Below are 17,220 nucleotides of genomic sequence, written 5' to 3'. Positions count from 1 at the left end.
CGGTTGCCAGGCATCCAGTTTTCGACTGAAACGCCTGGTCGACATGGGACCCTGGTGGCTCCAGAGCCATTTAGTTAAAAGTCTATTAAAAGTCCGGTCGGCAGCGGGGCTAACACAGGCTCCCTGCCTGCCCTGGCTCCACGTGGCTCCTGGAAGCAGCTGGCATGTCCATGCGTCCCCCAAAGCATCAGAGCAGCCACTGGGGCTCTGCATGCTGTCCCTGTCCCAAGTGCCGGTTCCACAGCTCCCATTGGCTGAGAACTGCAGCCAGTGGGAGCTACGGGGGCAACGCCTGAGGACTTGCATCCGATGAAGTGAGCTGTAGCTCACGAAAGCTTATGCTCAAATAAATTGGTTAGTCTCTAAGGTGCCACTAGTACTCCTTTTCTTTCTGCCTGCGGACTGGGGCAGTGCACAGAGCCACTTGGCCAAGCCTCTGCCTAGGAGCCAAAGAGAAATGCTGGCTGCTTCCAGGAGCCGCTTGAGATAAGCGCCACCCAGAGCCTGCACCCCAAGCGACCTCCTGCAACCTCCTGCCTCAGCCCTGAGCCGTACCCTGGAGCCCGCACTCCTTCCTGTACCCCAATCCTGTATTCCTGTTCCCCATCCTGCATGCAAACTACCTCCTAGAGCCTGAACCCCCTCTTGCACAACCTCCTGCCTCAGCCCAGAGCCACCTGCACCCTGAACCCCTCATTTCTGGCCCCATGCCAGAGCCTGCACCCCGACCCTAGAGCCCAAACTCCCTCCTGCACCCCAACCCCTTGCCCAGCCCCGGGGACAATGAGCGAGGGTGGGGGAGAGCAAGCGACAGGGGAGGGGAGATGGAGTGAGCTGGGGCACGGCCTCAGAGAGGGCGGGGCAGGGGTCGGAAAGTTGGCCACCCTAGTTACCTACACGCTTTGGTGGGGGAGGGGGGAATTCTCCTTTCTGCCCTGACCAAAACTCATGGCAAAGTTGCTCTTTCCCCTCCCCTGCTATAAAGCGCTTGTTACAACGCGCCCCCGGCCTGGCTGAGCCCACGGACTCCCCGCCAGAGGCTCAGCCCGCCCCGCCTGGTGTCCTGCCCCTGCGGGCGCTGCAGCAAATCGGTCACAGATCCACACACCCGGGCGCTTCCTGCCACGCCGAGCTGCCGCTGAGCAAACGCAGGGCGAGGCCGGCTGGGCGTGCGGGATCGGAGGCGCCCGCGCCCGCGCCCACGCCCGGGAAGTCCAGCAGCCCTGCCCCCAGGGCGAAGGAGCGGGTGCGCTCCTCCCTGCTGCCGTCGCCAGGCAGGGGGAGGAGCAGGGAGCGCGGCGGCCGGCTCCTGGGAGCCAGCTGCTACCTGCGCTGGGGGGAGGGCGTGGCAGAGCCCCTGGCTGCCCAGCCCCGTAACCTCCTGCCCTGGGCGCTGGAGTTGGGCGGCGGCGGCGGCTGCTCAGCCAGGGACCATAGGGAGCAGGCTCCACCGCCGCCTCTGCTGGAGCTTCTTCCCCCAGCTGCACCATGGGCACCCCGGGCTCCTCCGCCGTCGAGCACAGCTACATCCGCACCGTCCTGGGCCACCAGACCATGCAGGAGCTGGACAGTTCCACCCTGGCTTTGCCCTCCGAGGCCAGGCTGAAGCTCGTGGGCAACCGCGCCGGGGAGGAGAAAAGTCTCCGCATCCAGCAGCAGGTCCAGCAAACGCTGGCCAGGAAAAGTAGAGGCTCCCTGTCAAATGGTGAGTGACCCAAGCAGGACCCGATTCCTTCCCCCGTTCTGACTCTCCCCTTCTCTCCACTCTTTCCTCTTCTTCCCCCAACTCCCTTTCTCCCTTCTCATTCTTTTTGCTTTCCTCACCACTTCTTCCCCCCCCCCCCTTCTTTTCTTCCTCATTCTCCTTGCTCTTTTGATTCTTCCTCCCTCTTCCTTACCAAGATTAATACAACAATACCAATAGTCTCTCGTACATTTTGCTTTCTTCTTTACAGTTCTCTCACAAGGCAGCCTTATCCTGTAGGAAGGCTCCTCCTGAAGATGACACTGATATTCCATGGCTCTCTGTATTCCCATCTTGCCTACAGAAAAGTTTGAATCAGTCACCTCCAGGAGTCAAATGTTTCCCTTACAAATCTCTTCTCCCCCCCCACCCAAACCATTCTGCCTGTCTTCCCCCTTATCGGCTGTTATGCTAAGACCAGCTGTGAGGTTCTCCATTTTTCTGGCTTCTTTCAACTGTGTGTCATGTCTCCAGTTGAAATTGTCGCTATATAAATGTAACCAGGAGTACCTAAACGATTTAGGAGCGCAGTACTGATTTGAAAGTCAAGGGGATTTATGCTCTATCAGTGCTTTTGAAGATCGTGGGCCTTTTGATTAAGCTCAGTATCGGTTATGTTCTCTATCTTAGTGTTTGTAAACTGCAGTGGTCCTCGGGGAAATGGCCTTGAGGTGATCTAATGGGCCTTTCCTGCCTCTTACAATATTTACCATAAGATCATAGTTGTGTCTCTTCTTTTTTCTTTAATGCTCTCTCTCTTTCTTTTCTAATTAAATAAATTAGCCCTGATTTTCCTCTCTTGCTACAGTATTTTCACAGTAATATAACTCCATTGAATTCCTGGTTTATCAGGTGTGGAATCATAGAATATCAGGGTTGGAAGGGACCTCAGGAAGTCATCTAGTTCAACCCCCTGCTCAAAGCAGGGCAAATCCCCAATTTTTGCCCCAAATGGCCCCCCTCAAGGATTGAACTCACAACCCTGGGTTTAGCAGGCCAATGCTCAAACCACTGAGCTATCCCTCCTCTGTTTCTTCCTTTGCCATCCTGTAACCATTCCAGTGTGTTTGTTTTAATCCTCTCTTAATAACTATTTTTTCTAACTGTCCCCATTTGCTAAAGAAAATGGAAAGAATAAAGAAAATAATGTCTTGCCTGCCTTCAGGCTGCAAACAAAAAGTAAACAAAGGAGAGGCATAATAAAATACACATGGGAAAGGAGTGATTAGGAGACATGGAAACGATAATACCATAGAACAGGGATTGGCAGTCTTTGGCCCACAGCCCATCAGGGAAATCCAATGGCGGGCCGGGACGGTTTGTTTACCTGAAGTGTCCACAGGTTTGGCCGATCTCAGCTCCCACTGGCTGTGGTCCGCCATTCCAGGCCAATGGGGGCTGCGAGAAGCGGCGGCCAGCACATCCCTCGGCCTGCACTGCTTCCTGCAGCCCGCATTGGCCTGGAATGGTGAACCGTGGCCAGTGGGAGCTGCCATCGGACGAACCTGCAGATGCTGCCGGTAAACAAATCGCCCTAGCCCACCAGCGGATTTTCCTGATGGGCCATATGTCAAAGGTTGCCGATCCCAGCCATAGAAGATTATTATTTACACTATGCATTGGTGTGCGTAGTGCTTTATAGTTAAATAAAAGGGTATCAATCCCCACCTTTAGGAGTCTCTGACCTATGGGTTGGATTCATGCAGCCACACCCTTTACACACCACATGGATCCAGGGCCTAAGAACCTGATCCTCTAAAGCGCTGAGAGCTGGGTGCCTTCAGCTTTTCTTATAATATGGCCTTATATTTGTATTAATTGGTGTTGGAAATATGATTTTATTTTAAAACAGAGGCATCCCAAAGCTGAGGGTATAAGGATCAATCATGAAAGCTTTAATCCTGTTTTTTTAAGTAAAAAGATGAGAAATATTGACTCACTCTTTATTATAGTCTGATGCTCCATTGATGTGAAGAGTCTTAAGCTGAGTTTTAAGTACTGAAGCTATCATCTTTTTGTTTTCATAAAAATATGAGAGAAAGTACCCCTTATGGATAAATATAATTCATCCAGCTGTCTTGTCCCCAGCAAAAAAAAAAAAAAATCTGATCTAGTGCTATTGGTGGCTTCCAGCTCAAAAAAATTCACTAAAAATGAATCGGATGCAGTCACAACTGTACCTTCGTTAAAAAACTTTGCAAGACATCCATCAAAATCACATACCCTTGGTTTCACAATCAAGTGCTCAGTAGCTCTAGACAGAACACAGTTTATATGTAAATTCTGAGCTTGAGTATAAAAGAAGCTTCCAAAGATTTTAACAATTGCCATTTGTTCTGTTGAAATGCATTTTTATTTTACTTTATTTTATGGCTGACAATAGAGTTGAGACTTGGAAAAATGCTTCTTTAAACTGAAGCTGACAAATGGGGGTGGGTTAGGACAATGCAAATGTCAACACACCCAAAACACTCTGAAAGAGACCTCCAGACCTACTACTTTCTCTAATTCCTCTGTTTGCAATTCTGGTGGATTTGGGATATTGCGGGGGGGGGGGGATGTATTTGCTTTGTTTATCTAAAATTCAAGTATTTCAGACATTTTGCATTTTTGAAATGCCAATATTTTTTTTTTAAATAGGCTTCAGAAACAAGAAGCCTATATATAAAATACCTGTGATATGAGCACTAGTTATGCCACTAAGGACTTTAACCACTGTTGTTCTTCCTTATCTGCTCAATTTATCACACTTCTTTGGGTTATTTCCAACTCAAAACACAGAAAGACCCAAGAAAACTGGATTTGCTTCATATGAATTTTTATACTTAGGCAAGCCCCCTCCACAGAGATTTGCTACTATTTTAGATGGAAAAAAGCACCCATCTTCCTGAATTATAAAGCCTTTCAAACTTTGCTTTAACACCACTGGCTAAATATGCACCAAATGCCTAATCCTGCACCCCTTAAAGTCAATGGGAAAACTCTCATGCACTTCAAAAGGAGAATGCCCAGTCTCCTCTGATATAAATGCCCTATTGGTAAGCATTGCAGACCCAGTTCAGCAAGCCACTTAAGCATACACATAACTGGACTATTCATACAATCATAGAAGATTAGGGTTGGAAGAGACCTCAGGAGGTCATCTAGTCCATTACCCTGCTCAAAGCAGGATCAACACCAATTAAATCATCGCAGCCAGGGCTTTGTCAAGCTGGGCCTTAAAAACCTCTAAGAATGGAGATTCCACCACCTCCCTAGGTAACCCATTCCAGTGTTCACCACACTCCTAGTGAAATAATGTTTTCTAATATCCAACCAAGACTTCCCGCACTGCAACTTGAGACCATTGCTCCTTGTTCTGTCATCTTCCACCACTGAGAACAGCTGAGCTCCATCCTCTTTGGAACCCCTCTTCAGGTAGTTGAAGGCTGCTATCAAATCCGGCCCCCCCCCCCCGACTCTTCTCTTCTGCAGACTAAACAAGCCCAGTTCCCTCAGCCTCTCCTCGTAAGTCATGTGCCCCAACCCCCTGATTATTTTTGTTGCCCTCCGCTGGACTCTCTCCAGTTCGTCCACATCCTTTCTGTAGTGGGGGGCCCAAAACGGGACGCAATACTCCAGATGTGGCCTCACCAGAGCTGAATGGAGGGGAATAATCACTTCCCTTGATCTGCTGGCAATGCTCCTACTAATGCAGCCCAATATGCCGTTAGCCTTTTTGGCAACAAGGGCACATTGTTGACTCATATCCAGCTTCTCATCCACTGTAATCCCCAGGTCCTTTTTTGCAGAACTTCTGCTTAGCTGGTCGGTCCCCAGCCTATAGCAATGCATGGGATTCTTCCGTCCTAAGTGCAGGAGTCTGCACTTGTCCTTGTTGAACCTCATCAGATTTCTTTTGGCCCAATCCTCCAATTTGTCTAGGTCACTCTGGACCCTATCCCTCCCCTTCAGCCTATCTACCTCTCCCCTTATCTTAGATCATTAATAAAGATGTTGAACAAAACTGGCCACAGGACATACCCCTGGGGCACTCCACTTGATACCGGCTGCCAACTAGACATCGAGCCGTTGATCACTACCCATTGAGCCCGACAATGTAGCCAGCTTTCACACACTTAAAGTTAGGCAAACACATAAGCACTTTGTTTCTACATGTGTCAAGAGGAATCAATGGTACATACTGCACTAAGGGCCCAATCCTATTGTCCCTGTGCCCTAATAGTTTTCATTGACTGAACTGGAAGTTTTGGGTGTGCAAGGAGTATAGCATCAAACAGTATATTTTCTATAAAAGGCATCAAACTAATTGTTCCAGCTCAGCCTTAACTGTGACCTACAAAGAGAAACAGATTGGGTTTGTGCCCTTTTTTGCTGTTTCATAATGCATAAAGAAGCCTGAAAGCATTTTGTTGTTGTGGGTGTTTTTCTGCTTCTTTTTTGCTTGTTTGTTACAAGTTCAAATCCATCTTGAAATATGTGCATTTTTGTTCCTTGAAAAAATTTATAGTTAGTCTTCAAATGAGAATTGCTCCAGTTGCTATACGATTAAAATTAAGTGCTGCTTCAGTTCTATTTTAAAAGAAAAACACCTGGTCAGTGATAAATACCAATAAACAATCTCCATTGTCAAATTATTATATTATTATTAAATATAAGATACTAAGTGGCATTAGTTCCAGCTACTGTTGAACCAGTTGCTGTCACTTTCTAAGTTAAAAGTTTGGTCAGAAAGAAATAAAATTGAGCACTAAAGCAGTCAAATGAAAATTTTGATTGTCTAAATAAATAACAGATTCTGTTTTGCAGTGAGACCAAGTGGCAGAGAGTTTATAATCACAGAGAGAGATAGCAGTATCAAAAATGTTATGCAATAATGGGTCTGGAATTCCTCCCTTCAGTTTACATGTGTAATTTAACAGTAGTGGCAATTTCATGTGCTCTTCAAGAAATTAGAACCCCTTATATTTCTCAAAAAAAGAAAAGGAGTACTTGTGGCACCTTAGAGACTAATAAATTTATTTGAGCATAAGCTTTCGTGAGCTACAGCTCACTTCATCGTATGCATTCAGTGGAAAATACAGTGGGGAGATTTATATACACAGAGAACATGAAACAATGGGTGTTACCATACACACTGTAACGAGAGTGATCACTTGAGGTGAGATGTTACCCGCAGGAGGGGGGAGGGGAAACCTTTTGTAGTGATAATCAAGGTGGGCCATTTCCAGCAGTTGACAAGAATGTCTGAGGAACAGTTTGGGGTGGAGGGTGGAATAAACATAGGGAAATAGTTTTACTTTGTGTAATGACCCATCCACTCCCATCAAGCCTAAGTTAATTGTATCCAGTTTGCAAATTAATTCCAATTCAGCAGACTCGTTAGAGTCTGTTTTTGAAGTTTTTTTTGTTGAAGAATTGCCACTTTTAGGTCTATAATCGAGTGACCAGAGAGATTGAAGTGTTCTCCAACTGGTTTTTGAATGTTATAATTCTTGACGTCTGATTTGTGTCCATTTATTCTTTTACATAGAGACTGTCCAGTTTGACCAATGTACAGGGCAGAGGGGCATTGCTGGCACATGATGGTATATATCACATTGGTAGATGTGCAGGTGAACGAGCCTCTGATAGTGTGGCTGATGTGATGAGGCCCTGTGATGGTGTCCCCTGAATAGATATGTGGACACAGTTGGCAACGGGCTTTGTTGCAAGGATAGGTTCCTGTGTTAGTGGTTCTGTTGTATGGTGTGTGGTTGCTGGTGAGTATTTGCTTCAGGTTGGGGGACTGTCCGTAAGCAAGGACTGGCCTGTCTCCCAAGATCTGTGAGAGTGAGGGGTCGTTCTTCAGGATAGGTTGTAGATCCTTGATGATGCGTTGGAGAGGTTTTAGTTGGGGGCTGAAGGTGACAGCTAGTGGCGTTCTGTTATTTTCTTTGTTGGGCCTGTCCTGTAGTAGGTGACTTCTGGGTACTCTTCTGGCTCTGTCAGTCTGTTTCTTCACTTCAGCAGGTGGGTATTGTAGTTGTAAGAATGCTTGATAGAGATCTTGTAGGTGTTTGTCTCTGTCTGAGGGGCTGGAGCAAATGCGGTTGTATCGTTTTTGTTTCTCCTTTTCACCAATCTGGATCTCTTTGATGTGTCTTTACTGGCTACTTAACTCTGTATCTGGCATTTCCATTCCTTTAGTGATTGACAAAAGTCCACACTCCTTTACGTTATTAACAATTTTATTGATGGGTGAATCTGGCACCATAGCTTATCAAAAAGGGCCCTGACTATATAATTACTTTCACTGAAGAAGTCACATTCAATTTTATGAGTAATAGACCTATAAATCTTCTGAGGTTTTGGAGGACAGTTTTGGGTGTAGGTTAGTTATGAATTAGGTTCCCTTTTATGTCTCCCTTACGTTTCTTCATTTGTATAGGTCTGTCATAAATATAAAGGGAAGGGTAAACACCTTTAAATCCCTCCTGGCCGGAGGAAAAACCCTTTCACCTGTAAAGGGTTAAGAAGCTAAGACAACCTTGCTGGCACCTTACCAAAATGAGCAACGAGGAGACAAGATACTTTCAAAGCTGTAACGGGGTGGGGGGGGGGACAAAGGGTTCTCTCTGTCTGTGTTGTCTTTTGCCAGGACCAGAGCAGGAATACAGGTCAGAACTCCTGTAAAGGGTTAATAAGCAATCTAGTTAGATATGCGTTAGATTCTGTTTTGTTTAAATGGCTGATAAAATAAGTTGTGCTGAATTGAATGTATATTCTTGTTTTTGTGTCTTTTTGTAACTTAAGGTTTTGCCTAGAGGGATTCTCTATGTTTTGAATCTGATTACCCTGTAAGGTATTTACCATCCTGATTTTACAGAGGTGATTCGTTTACTTTTTCTTTCATTAAAATTCTTCTTTTAAGTACCTGATTGATTTTTCATTGTTCTTAAGATCCAAGGGTTTGGGTCTGTGCTCATCTTTGCAAATTGGTGAGGATTTTTTATCAAGCCTTCCCCAGGAAAGGGGGTGTAGGGCTTGGGGGGATTTTGGGGGGAAAGATGTTTCCAAGTGGGCTCTTTCCCTGTTATATTTGTTAGACGCTTGGTGGTGGCAGCAATAAGGTCCAGGGACAAAAGGTAAAATAGTTTGTACCTTGGGGAAGTTTTAACCTAAGCTGGTAAAAATAAGCTTAGGGGGTTTTTCATGCAGGTCCCCACATCTGTACCCTAGAGTTTAGAGTGGGGAAGGAACCTTGACAAGGTCTTAATGGGATTTTTCTCCCTTGCATTTAGCTGACTTTCTCTCTTCTAGTTTGAGTAGATGTTTCAGTAGAAGTTGGATCATACTCAATCTCACATTTAAAAACAAAGAAAATCATTCCCTTTTAAAATTATTGTAGTAGAGAGAGGCATTAAGTAGAAGGAACATTTGCTGAAGGCTTCCATTCATATTTTTTCCTGTTAAATTCTTTGCTACTTCTTCCTAAACAATAAAGGCTTTTTGTTTTTCTTAAACTATGAGAAATTGTGCAACTGTTCCAGCCTGGACAAATGTAAAGTATAAAACATTAGGAAGTATACTGTAGAGATTACTCCTCCATTGGCAGGGAGATAGAGTCATCCAGATCATTCAGTCCATCTCGAGCATCTGTGATTCCGCGAAGGGCTGATACAGTCTGGTAGAAATCTAAGTGCTTCTGTGTTTCATGAATGTTTGAATATGAAATAGGAGGAGGAAGAAAGCAGGAACCCAGAACTCCGAAGGTTACCTGTAGGGGACACTTTCACCCACTCTGAGACAGAGTAGGGAACAGAGATTCATGAGGTGAAAAACCAGAGCAACATGAGAAGATCATGACCACTAACGGACTCTGACTAGCTGGGGTGTGATTATATTGAGACCTGCTGGGTTTCTTGGCTCCACAAGGTTTTAGGCTGGACATACATTGTCCTTTTTATTATAAAATAAGATTGTACTTACGTTAGTCTTGTTTCAATTACAGGAGGTCTCCATCGGGCCACCAGTGTTCCAGAACATGTTTATAACCAGGACACCGTTGATAATTCTTTTGTTTCAAGACTTGCACATGGAGTCACATATTATCCCTCTCTCCAGGTGAGGAAAATGTAGGAAATAACTGAAAATATGTAGAATTGCAAATTTATGACTGTTTGCTGCCACAAACAGTGGCTCAGTTTTTTTTCTATCATGTTAAATGTTCACACTGTAATCTCTTTAAACCAGTGGTGAGCAAGCTGTGGCATGCAGGCAATCTGCTGGCGGGCCACCAGACTATTTGTTTACATTTGCACAGCTCCCAGTGGCCACGGTTCACCATTCCCGGCCAATGGGAGCTGCGGGCAGCATGTCACCCGCTCCACATTACAGAATGAATAGTATCATCTCTAGAAAGGAGGGAGCACTGAGGGAAGGAACTGGAGGTAACACAGGAACCTCAGGGAGATATCATGGTTTTGATGGTAGAAATGGAAGAACCAGGGAGAGTGGATGGCATGGGACAATGGCTTGCAGCTTCCCTATACCACAGTGTGGGACTGTGACTCTTGAAATGAAGCATTCTTTTCCCCCTTGCAGTTCCTTCCATTGTCCTTAAATACGTATCTTTCTTCAATAACAAATGCAACCAACCCCATGAGCCTGACCCAATCCTACAGCTAGATTGTGCACCCCTTCCTTCCACTGGTGAGTATTCCCATTTTTGAGACTATCCCTGTGAGGAGCGAGCTCCTCACCAGTAAGAGTAAGGAATTTGCAGTCTGGCCCCTAGATGCTATGGCCTCCACCCTAAATTCATAATTCACAGTAACTTTTTAATGCACATGTATGTAAATAAGGTGTGGTTTAGGGATTATGACAAGTTGCCAATATGACCATTGGTGCCAGAAAAGCTGTTCATCACTGCTCCAGTGCAAGGTCAGATAAGCTGACTGCATGTACAAACCTGACTAGAATATCATTGTTAATGCTCTTCACTGACATAGCCTCTTTCATCTGTCTGAGGGTTTAACTTCAGCTTGAGATGTTGGTGTTCAGTGTCTTTGAAAATCAAGCTCTGGGTGTGTCAAGTTGAACACCTAAAAATGGAGATGACCCAGAATGTAGAGGCCCTTTTGAATATCTCTCAATTTAGTGACTTGCCCAGGATAACACTTCAAGATGGTGGCAGAGCAGGGACTAAAACACAGGAGTCTTGACTCCTAGCCCAGGGCTCCTAAGCACTAGAATGCACTCCCTCCTCATTTCAGTGGGAGGTTAATGAAGAAGTGCAATAAAACCCATTGTCATCTGCATCTTTGATTGAAGTTCACGTTTTATTGTACTATTCTACTAGCAACTGGCAAAACATTTTATCCACCCAAATTATAAAATAATAGTTAAGAAAACAAAAAAAGCTCTGTTCTTCTGGTGACTTTTGTCCCTTTTTTTGCTACTTTTGTACAGGTGAGCTTACCAATCACTTACAGAAATGGCTGGGGGAATACAGCCACACAATATAATTCATACAAGACCATGGAAGAAAGGTACCAAAGGCAGCCTCTGAAGAGATTAGAAGTTTCTCCTCAGAAAGGTCCTGAGAAGCTGGCATATGTGTACAATGATTTCCGCTACAACAGGGGAAACCAAGTTGGATTCACTCAAAGGCATGGTGATAGCAGGAGATCCAATGTTATTGTCCCACCAAGATATGCTCGCTCTGAGATTGTTGGTCATGGTAATCGTGATTCTGCAATCAGAGAGCACATTTATCAAACCCAGTTCCATAGAGAACCTTTTAATGACACAGTCTTTGACAGTGCCCCCACCAGCCCAAGTGTATCTATATATCCACAAGCTGGATTCAGTCGCAGTATGACCAACCTCTTAGAGAAAGAGAACTACCTGACTACAGGTAGTGCTGTGGGGCAAGTCAGAGCACCCGTTGCTTCCCAACCTGGATTTCAGAACAGGCAGTCTCTGAAGTCCAGCTGGCAACAAAGTACCTTCAGAAGCACGCCGTCCGTGAGGGAAACTCCCCAGCCAGCTGCAGGGACCAGTGCTACTGCCGAAACAGGTGGGAAGAGGATGGCAATGACTGCAGCTCTGGCGGCAGCATCATCAGAAAATGTTCTCTTACACACTGGGAAAGCAGTCTCCAGTGGATCTCAGCCAGGGTAAGTCCGACTCTAAATCTCCTCCAGTTCACAGATACCTGGACATTTTCATGCGGATTTTGTATCCCACGTGTTTCCCAGTAAAAAAAGAAATGATCCTAGTCCATCAGTTCACAAAGCATAGATGCATTTCTGGCCAGTGGCTCAACAGCTGACTCAATCTAAAATATTTCAGTGTGGAAGAGTCATTTTATGATTTCTTTTTGGACTCTTATTTTGGATGAATGGACGGAAGAAGGGAAAATTATTATTATTACTATTATTGTGAACTATATATACTGTAGTGCCCAAAAGCCTCATGACTGTGGTCTCATTGTGCTAGGCACTAGTCAAACATATAGGGAGACATGTTATTTGCCTTGAATAATTTACAGTCTAACTTGCAATGACATATTGACAGGCCTTGTGCTGTTGGGTAGATCAGATCATTTCAGCTCTGGTTCATTTGGCTGTTCTTATATAGATTAAATGGTTTAATAACGAGAAGAATATTACACAGTTTACTATACTTCACATTCCTATTTCATGGTTTATTGTACATGTAATCTAAATGTTAATTGTTCTGCTAGCACCAACAGTGTAATTAGAGAATTTCCTTTTTTCCCCACAAACGTGTAGCCTTCAAATTCCTTTTTTTCCAAAGCTTTATTTGCTTTTGTATTTTGTTGTTTTTTATGTTTGCTATTCTATTTGGTGGAGTTTTGCTATGGGGCTTGAACATTTCTGATCAGATAGCTACAGCATCATTTGTTTTCTGAGAAATTAAGTGTACAGACCATTGAGGTTTGCAGTATCAGAGTAGAGCATTGTTCTGTGTGTTGTCAGGTCAGGACAAGTTATCATACAGTAAAATTATTCCAGTCAAAATACAGCCTGTTTAAACAAAAATACTGAATTCCTGATATGATTCTGATGCTCTTTTAAAGCAGGCAAGGTTAAGGGATTAAGCTGACTGAGGCTATGGAGCAGGCAGTGCTGACAACTGAATTTCTGTATGTATCCTCTGACTAGGTATGAGGAAGTGACTGGTTGAAACTTAAAAGGTTTTGCTGTTCATTTCAGTTGGGATATGCATGCAAAAGTTCAGATTTTATTTGTACCTGAAAAGAAATATCTGAACCTTGGTTGGTCAGCGAAATTGTCCTAAAAAACTCTCAGGAAGAGCCTCTCTCATGAGTATTCCTTATTTCCTGTGTCCAGTTGGCCAGTTCTGAGAATGGTCTGCCTTGAGGTGTTATGGCACTTCTGGTCCTAGTCAGAACAAGGAAGTACAGAAACACAGGGAAATGAAAGAATCAGAATAAAAATTAGCCACACTTTTTTAAAAAACAAAAAACTCAGAACAAGTGTGTTTTGGGGGGAGGGGCGGAGGAAGGAGTTGGTTCAAGTTTTAGCTCAAGATTTAGGCCAGTTCTTATTTTATCCATGCCAGTTCACTTCTCCATTGTATGACTTCCAGTTGTGTTAAATGCTGGATTTGATTCACCCTTGGTCAAGCTGCTCCAGCAGAGACATTTATCCCGGAGATAAGGCAGACACAAGTCCCATTGCTGCCCTCCCTCAAAGGTCCTGCTGGGGGAAGCAGCCACTGTCTGAGGCTTCCCAGAAGATACGGTAAATCAGAGCATCTCCTGGGTACCCTGATCCCATGGTCTCTCAGGCTGACTCTATTCACTATGTGAGCGGTTGACTCCAGGTCCCCCAGCAGTGCACAGACTGGGGACATGTTTATATCATTTGCTTCCAACACCAGAGGAAATTTCTACTGCATAAGCCCACATCTTGGATTCTACAGGCAGAACACATCAGGCCCTTATATTATATTTTCCTGTATAAGCTACTATTAACTGTTGAATGGTAATTTAAGTGGATTTGTTTCTCCACTAAGGCCTTGATTCATGAAAGCACTTACACCCATGCCTAAGTCCCACTTACTTAAGTATGTATTTAAAGTTAAACACGTGCTTAAGTGCTTTCCAGAATCATGACCTAACTCTGGACTTGTTTCAAACTAAACTCATTCAAGGGAAAGAGGAGTGCTTTACCCAGACACCAGTATATTTTTATAGAGAAGGTTTTTTTATAAAATTAGAGGAGCAGCATAGAACAAAATACAGAAACGATTCACAATTAGACAACATGAGGGTGAGTTTTCAAGGCAACGCCCAAAAGTAAATGCCAAAATCCAGTTAGCAAACAACTTGGCTTGTATCTCCCACAGGTAACAACACTTCAAGGGCCACAATTTGAAAACAAAACAAAATCCTTTAGCTTTGTGCTGGAATAACATTTGTGTTTGCAATTAATTGTGGGCACAAATACTAGAATTTAGATGTCAGACTGTAAGGCTTGTTGGCAAAATTGCTGTTCACACCTGCAAGTGTGTATTCTGTTGTTGTGCCTATAACTGATTGTGACCATGTTCAAGTACAGAGGCAAAATTAGTGGCCAGATTGAGGCCCTCTTTGAAAATGTAGCCATTAACAGCCAATTTTTTCAGCCTAGCTTTTGTGGGTACTCTATATTTTTGCACCCGCAAATTATGGGCACAAATAATTGTGGGAAGCCTATAGGTCACTTGAGTATCTAAATACCTATATGCTCCAAGTTTAGATGTTCAAATGCCCTAAACTGCAATTTTGAATTACAGCCATATTATGAAAAGCTAGCCTTAAATTTCCATAAGGATATGGCATTTACTCGAAGTATAAGAACCTATATGATGGGTCATATTAGTTAGAGATTGGAAAAGACAAATAGTCAAGATATAGTCCCTGAAAAGAGATGTATCATTTGATAGTACACTTGATCTTAGACAAAAAGTAAAGAATAAATTATAATCATGTAAACTGTCTTTAAATAGTGAGTTAAGAATAGATTTGTTACAGGTGCTGGTGTATAATAAGATACCTGTGTTCTGCAGGTGTGTTATGTTCAGGCACCTACAAAAATAGTAATTACAAACTCTACAAATTCACCCTTATTAAAAAAAAATCTCTAGATGTGAATAACATTTAAGTAGAGTATTTTTTACAGTTCATTCAATTCCATATTAACATGCTCCATCTACTCTTACAGACTGCACAACATAAAGTAGAATTAGGTATAAGAGATACCAGACACGTTGTGCTCTCATGTACACCATTGTAAATTGAGTAGTGTAAGTACACTGAAGTCAAGGCAATAAACTGTGAGCATAAATTGATTTATTCTGGGTTTACATCAGTGATACCAAAAACAAAATTTGGCCCTACAAATGTTATTCTGTAATAGTAATCACCACAGATGAAGAAGAATCAGATAGGTCTTTCTCTTCCAGTAAATGCTGGATAATTAAATGTTATGAGTCCAATTCTGTAGTACTTTATTGACTCTTTGGGGTCTGATTCTGCACTAATTAAATAAATGAGAGTAGGATCAGGGCATTACTCACGTAAGGCACAGAGGATGAAATCCTGCCTCCATGGAAGTTTACTGGAGTTTTGTCATTGACTTCAGTGGAGGCAAGATTTCATGCAGAGTAAGCAATCCCCTTCCCCAAATATCTCTTAATCTAAGATGTGAGTAAAAACTTCAGCATTAAGCCTTAGAAAATTTCAGCAGTTAGCCTTATAATAAGGCACACACTGTATTTTACAGCTGTGTGCAGGAAATTATTTAAAACTTAAGGATTTAATCCTACTCCGGTCTCTTTAAAGATTAACCAAGAGGATATAAAATCATTAAACTCTTTATATATAAAATATAAGCATTTTAAAACATTTACAGAATATTTAGCTAACACTGTGAATTCAGAGCACAGGGCATAGAGACACTTAGCCCTATCTTTTGGACATGCCAATAGGATGATGCACCAGAACCATTCTCATATCAAAGGTTTAGAGATTTCCTGGAGTGCTGCTGCCCTTTGATGTTACACAGCTGTTTAGAGAGCAGTTCCTTCTGGAGTCATCATTCTACTTGTGCTGAGTGCCACCTTAAAATTATCAGACAAAATGGTGTATCGCAGCTACTCTATGATGACTAGTGCAAGGACTGCAGTACACAACAACAGGATGGAGGCTTTGGGGTATGACAGGTGAATGCAGATATCAGCCATGAAGAAAGACTTTCAGTGAACCACATATTGCTCTAGATCACCTTGCAGAATTACACTGACTTCAATGGGAGTTGTGTGTATTCATTTTGGGTAGTACATGACCTTGTCTTTCTTGACTGATCTCAGTGCCATGGATTAGCTGTTCCTGATGTACATATCCTGCTATCAGGCCTGCTTTTATAGCAAAAAGAGTGGGAAAGGGTGTACTTTTCTGGCTCACATTAAGGGGAGTAAGAGGAAGGGATGTGATTCAGTTTTATCAGTTCAGTGCTGTTCAGGTTCATTATGTATGATTTTGATCAATTGTAAGATCCTTACACCAATGTTGCAATTTAGAGTACCTCAGCAGCTGCACTAAATTGCACTGGTGCCAGGGCCAGTCATGAGAATCAGGGTGCTGTAATTGGCGGCAAGCACAGTTTGGTGCACAAGAGAAGCTAACCCATGTTGATATTATTTTTTGCTCATAAGTCTGTTTCTATTTCTCCCTTCTATTTGACACCCTCCTCCAGTTTCTCCTTCACTTCAGCTTTCATTTTTGTCCTATCCTTTTAAAAGGTATTATGGATATTCCTAGCAGATGTCTATGTCCTACAAGAGCACTCCTTGGCACCTGTCTGTTAAATAGATCAGTTCAAAACACTAATTCAGAGAAGACGAGAAGACAGGAGATTGCATGATTCATAATACATGAAAACATAGTGGAGACATCAGGACATAAGAATGTATTTCATTTGTGATATGGATGAATCACAAAACTAAGTGATTGGGCAACAAAATGGCAAAATAAATTTAATGTGGATAAGTGTAAAGTAATGCACATTGGAAAAAATAACCCCAATTATACATACAATATGATGGGGGCTAATTTATCTACAACTAATCAGGAGAAAGATCTTGGAGTCATCATGGATAGTTCTCTGAAGACATCCACGCAGTGTGCAGCTGCAGTCAAAAAAGCAAATGGGATGTTAGGAATCATTAAAGAAGAGATAGAGAATTAGATGGAGAATATCTTATTGCCCTTATATAAATCCATGGTACGCCCACATCTTGAATACCGCGTACAGATGTGGTCCCCTCACCTGAAAAAAGATACACTGGCATTAGAAAAGGTTCAGAAAGGGCAACTAAAATAATTAGGGGTTTGGAACGGGTCCCATAAGAGGAGAGATTAAAGAAGCTAGGACTTTTCAGCTTGGAAAAGAGGAGAC

At 43.2% G+C, this 17,220-nt stretch overlaps 1 protein-coding gene across 1 annotated transcript in view; it reads left to right on the top strand.

Annotated features, from left to right (window-relative positions):
* Positions 1–1,245: 1,245 nt before the first annotated feature.
* Positions 1,246–17,220, top strand: part of PKP2 (plakophilin 2) — a 55,615-nt gene continuing 39,640 nt past the window's right edge. Inside the window, exons 1-3 of the mRNA XM_074939756.1 lie at positions 1,246–1,705; positions 9,738–9,850; positions 11,198–11,907. Of these exons, the coding sequence (XP_074795857.1) occupies positions 1,489–1,705; positions 9,738–9,850; positions 11,198–11,907 (1,040 nt within the window). The 5' untranslated portion in view covers positions 1,246–1,488. The remainder of the gene's footprint in view (positions 1,706–9,737; positions 9,851–11,197; positions 11,908–17,220) is intronic.

This window comes from Natator depressus, chromosome 1 (genome assembly GCF_965152275.1).
Source record: "Natator depressus isolate rNatDep1 chromosome 1, rNatDep2.hap1, whole genome shotgun sequence".
NCBI lineage: Eukaryota > Metazoa > Chordata > Testudines > Cheloniidae > Natator > Natator depressus.
The sequence above is the reverse complement of the archived record's forward strand: the minus strand, read 5'-3'. Positions and strand labels throughout refer to the sequence as shown.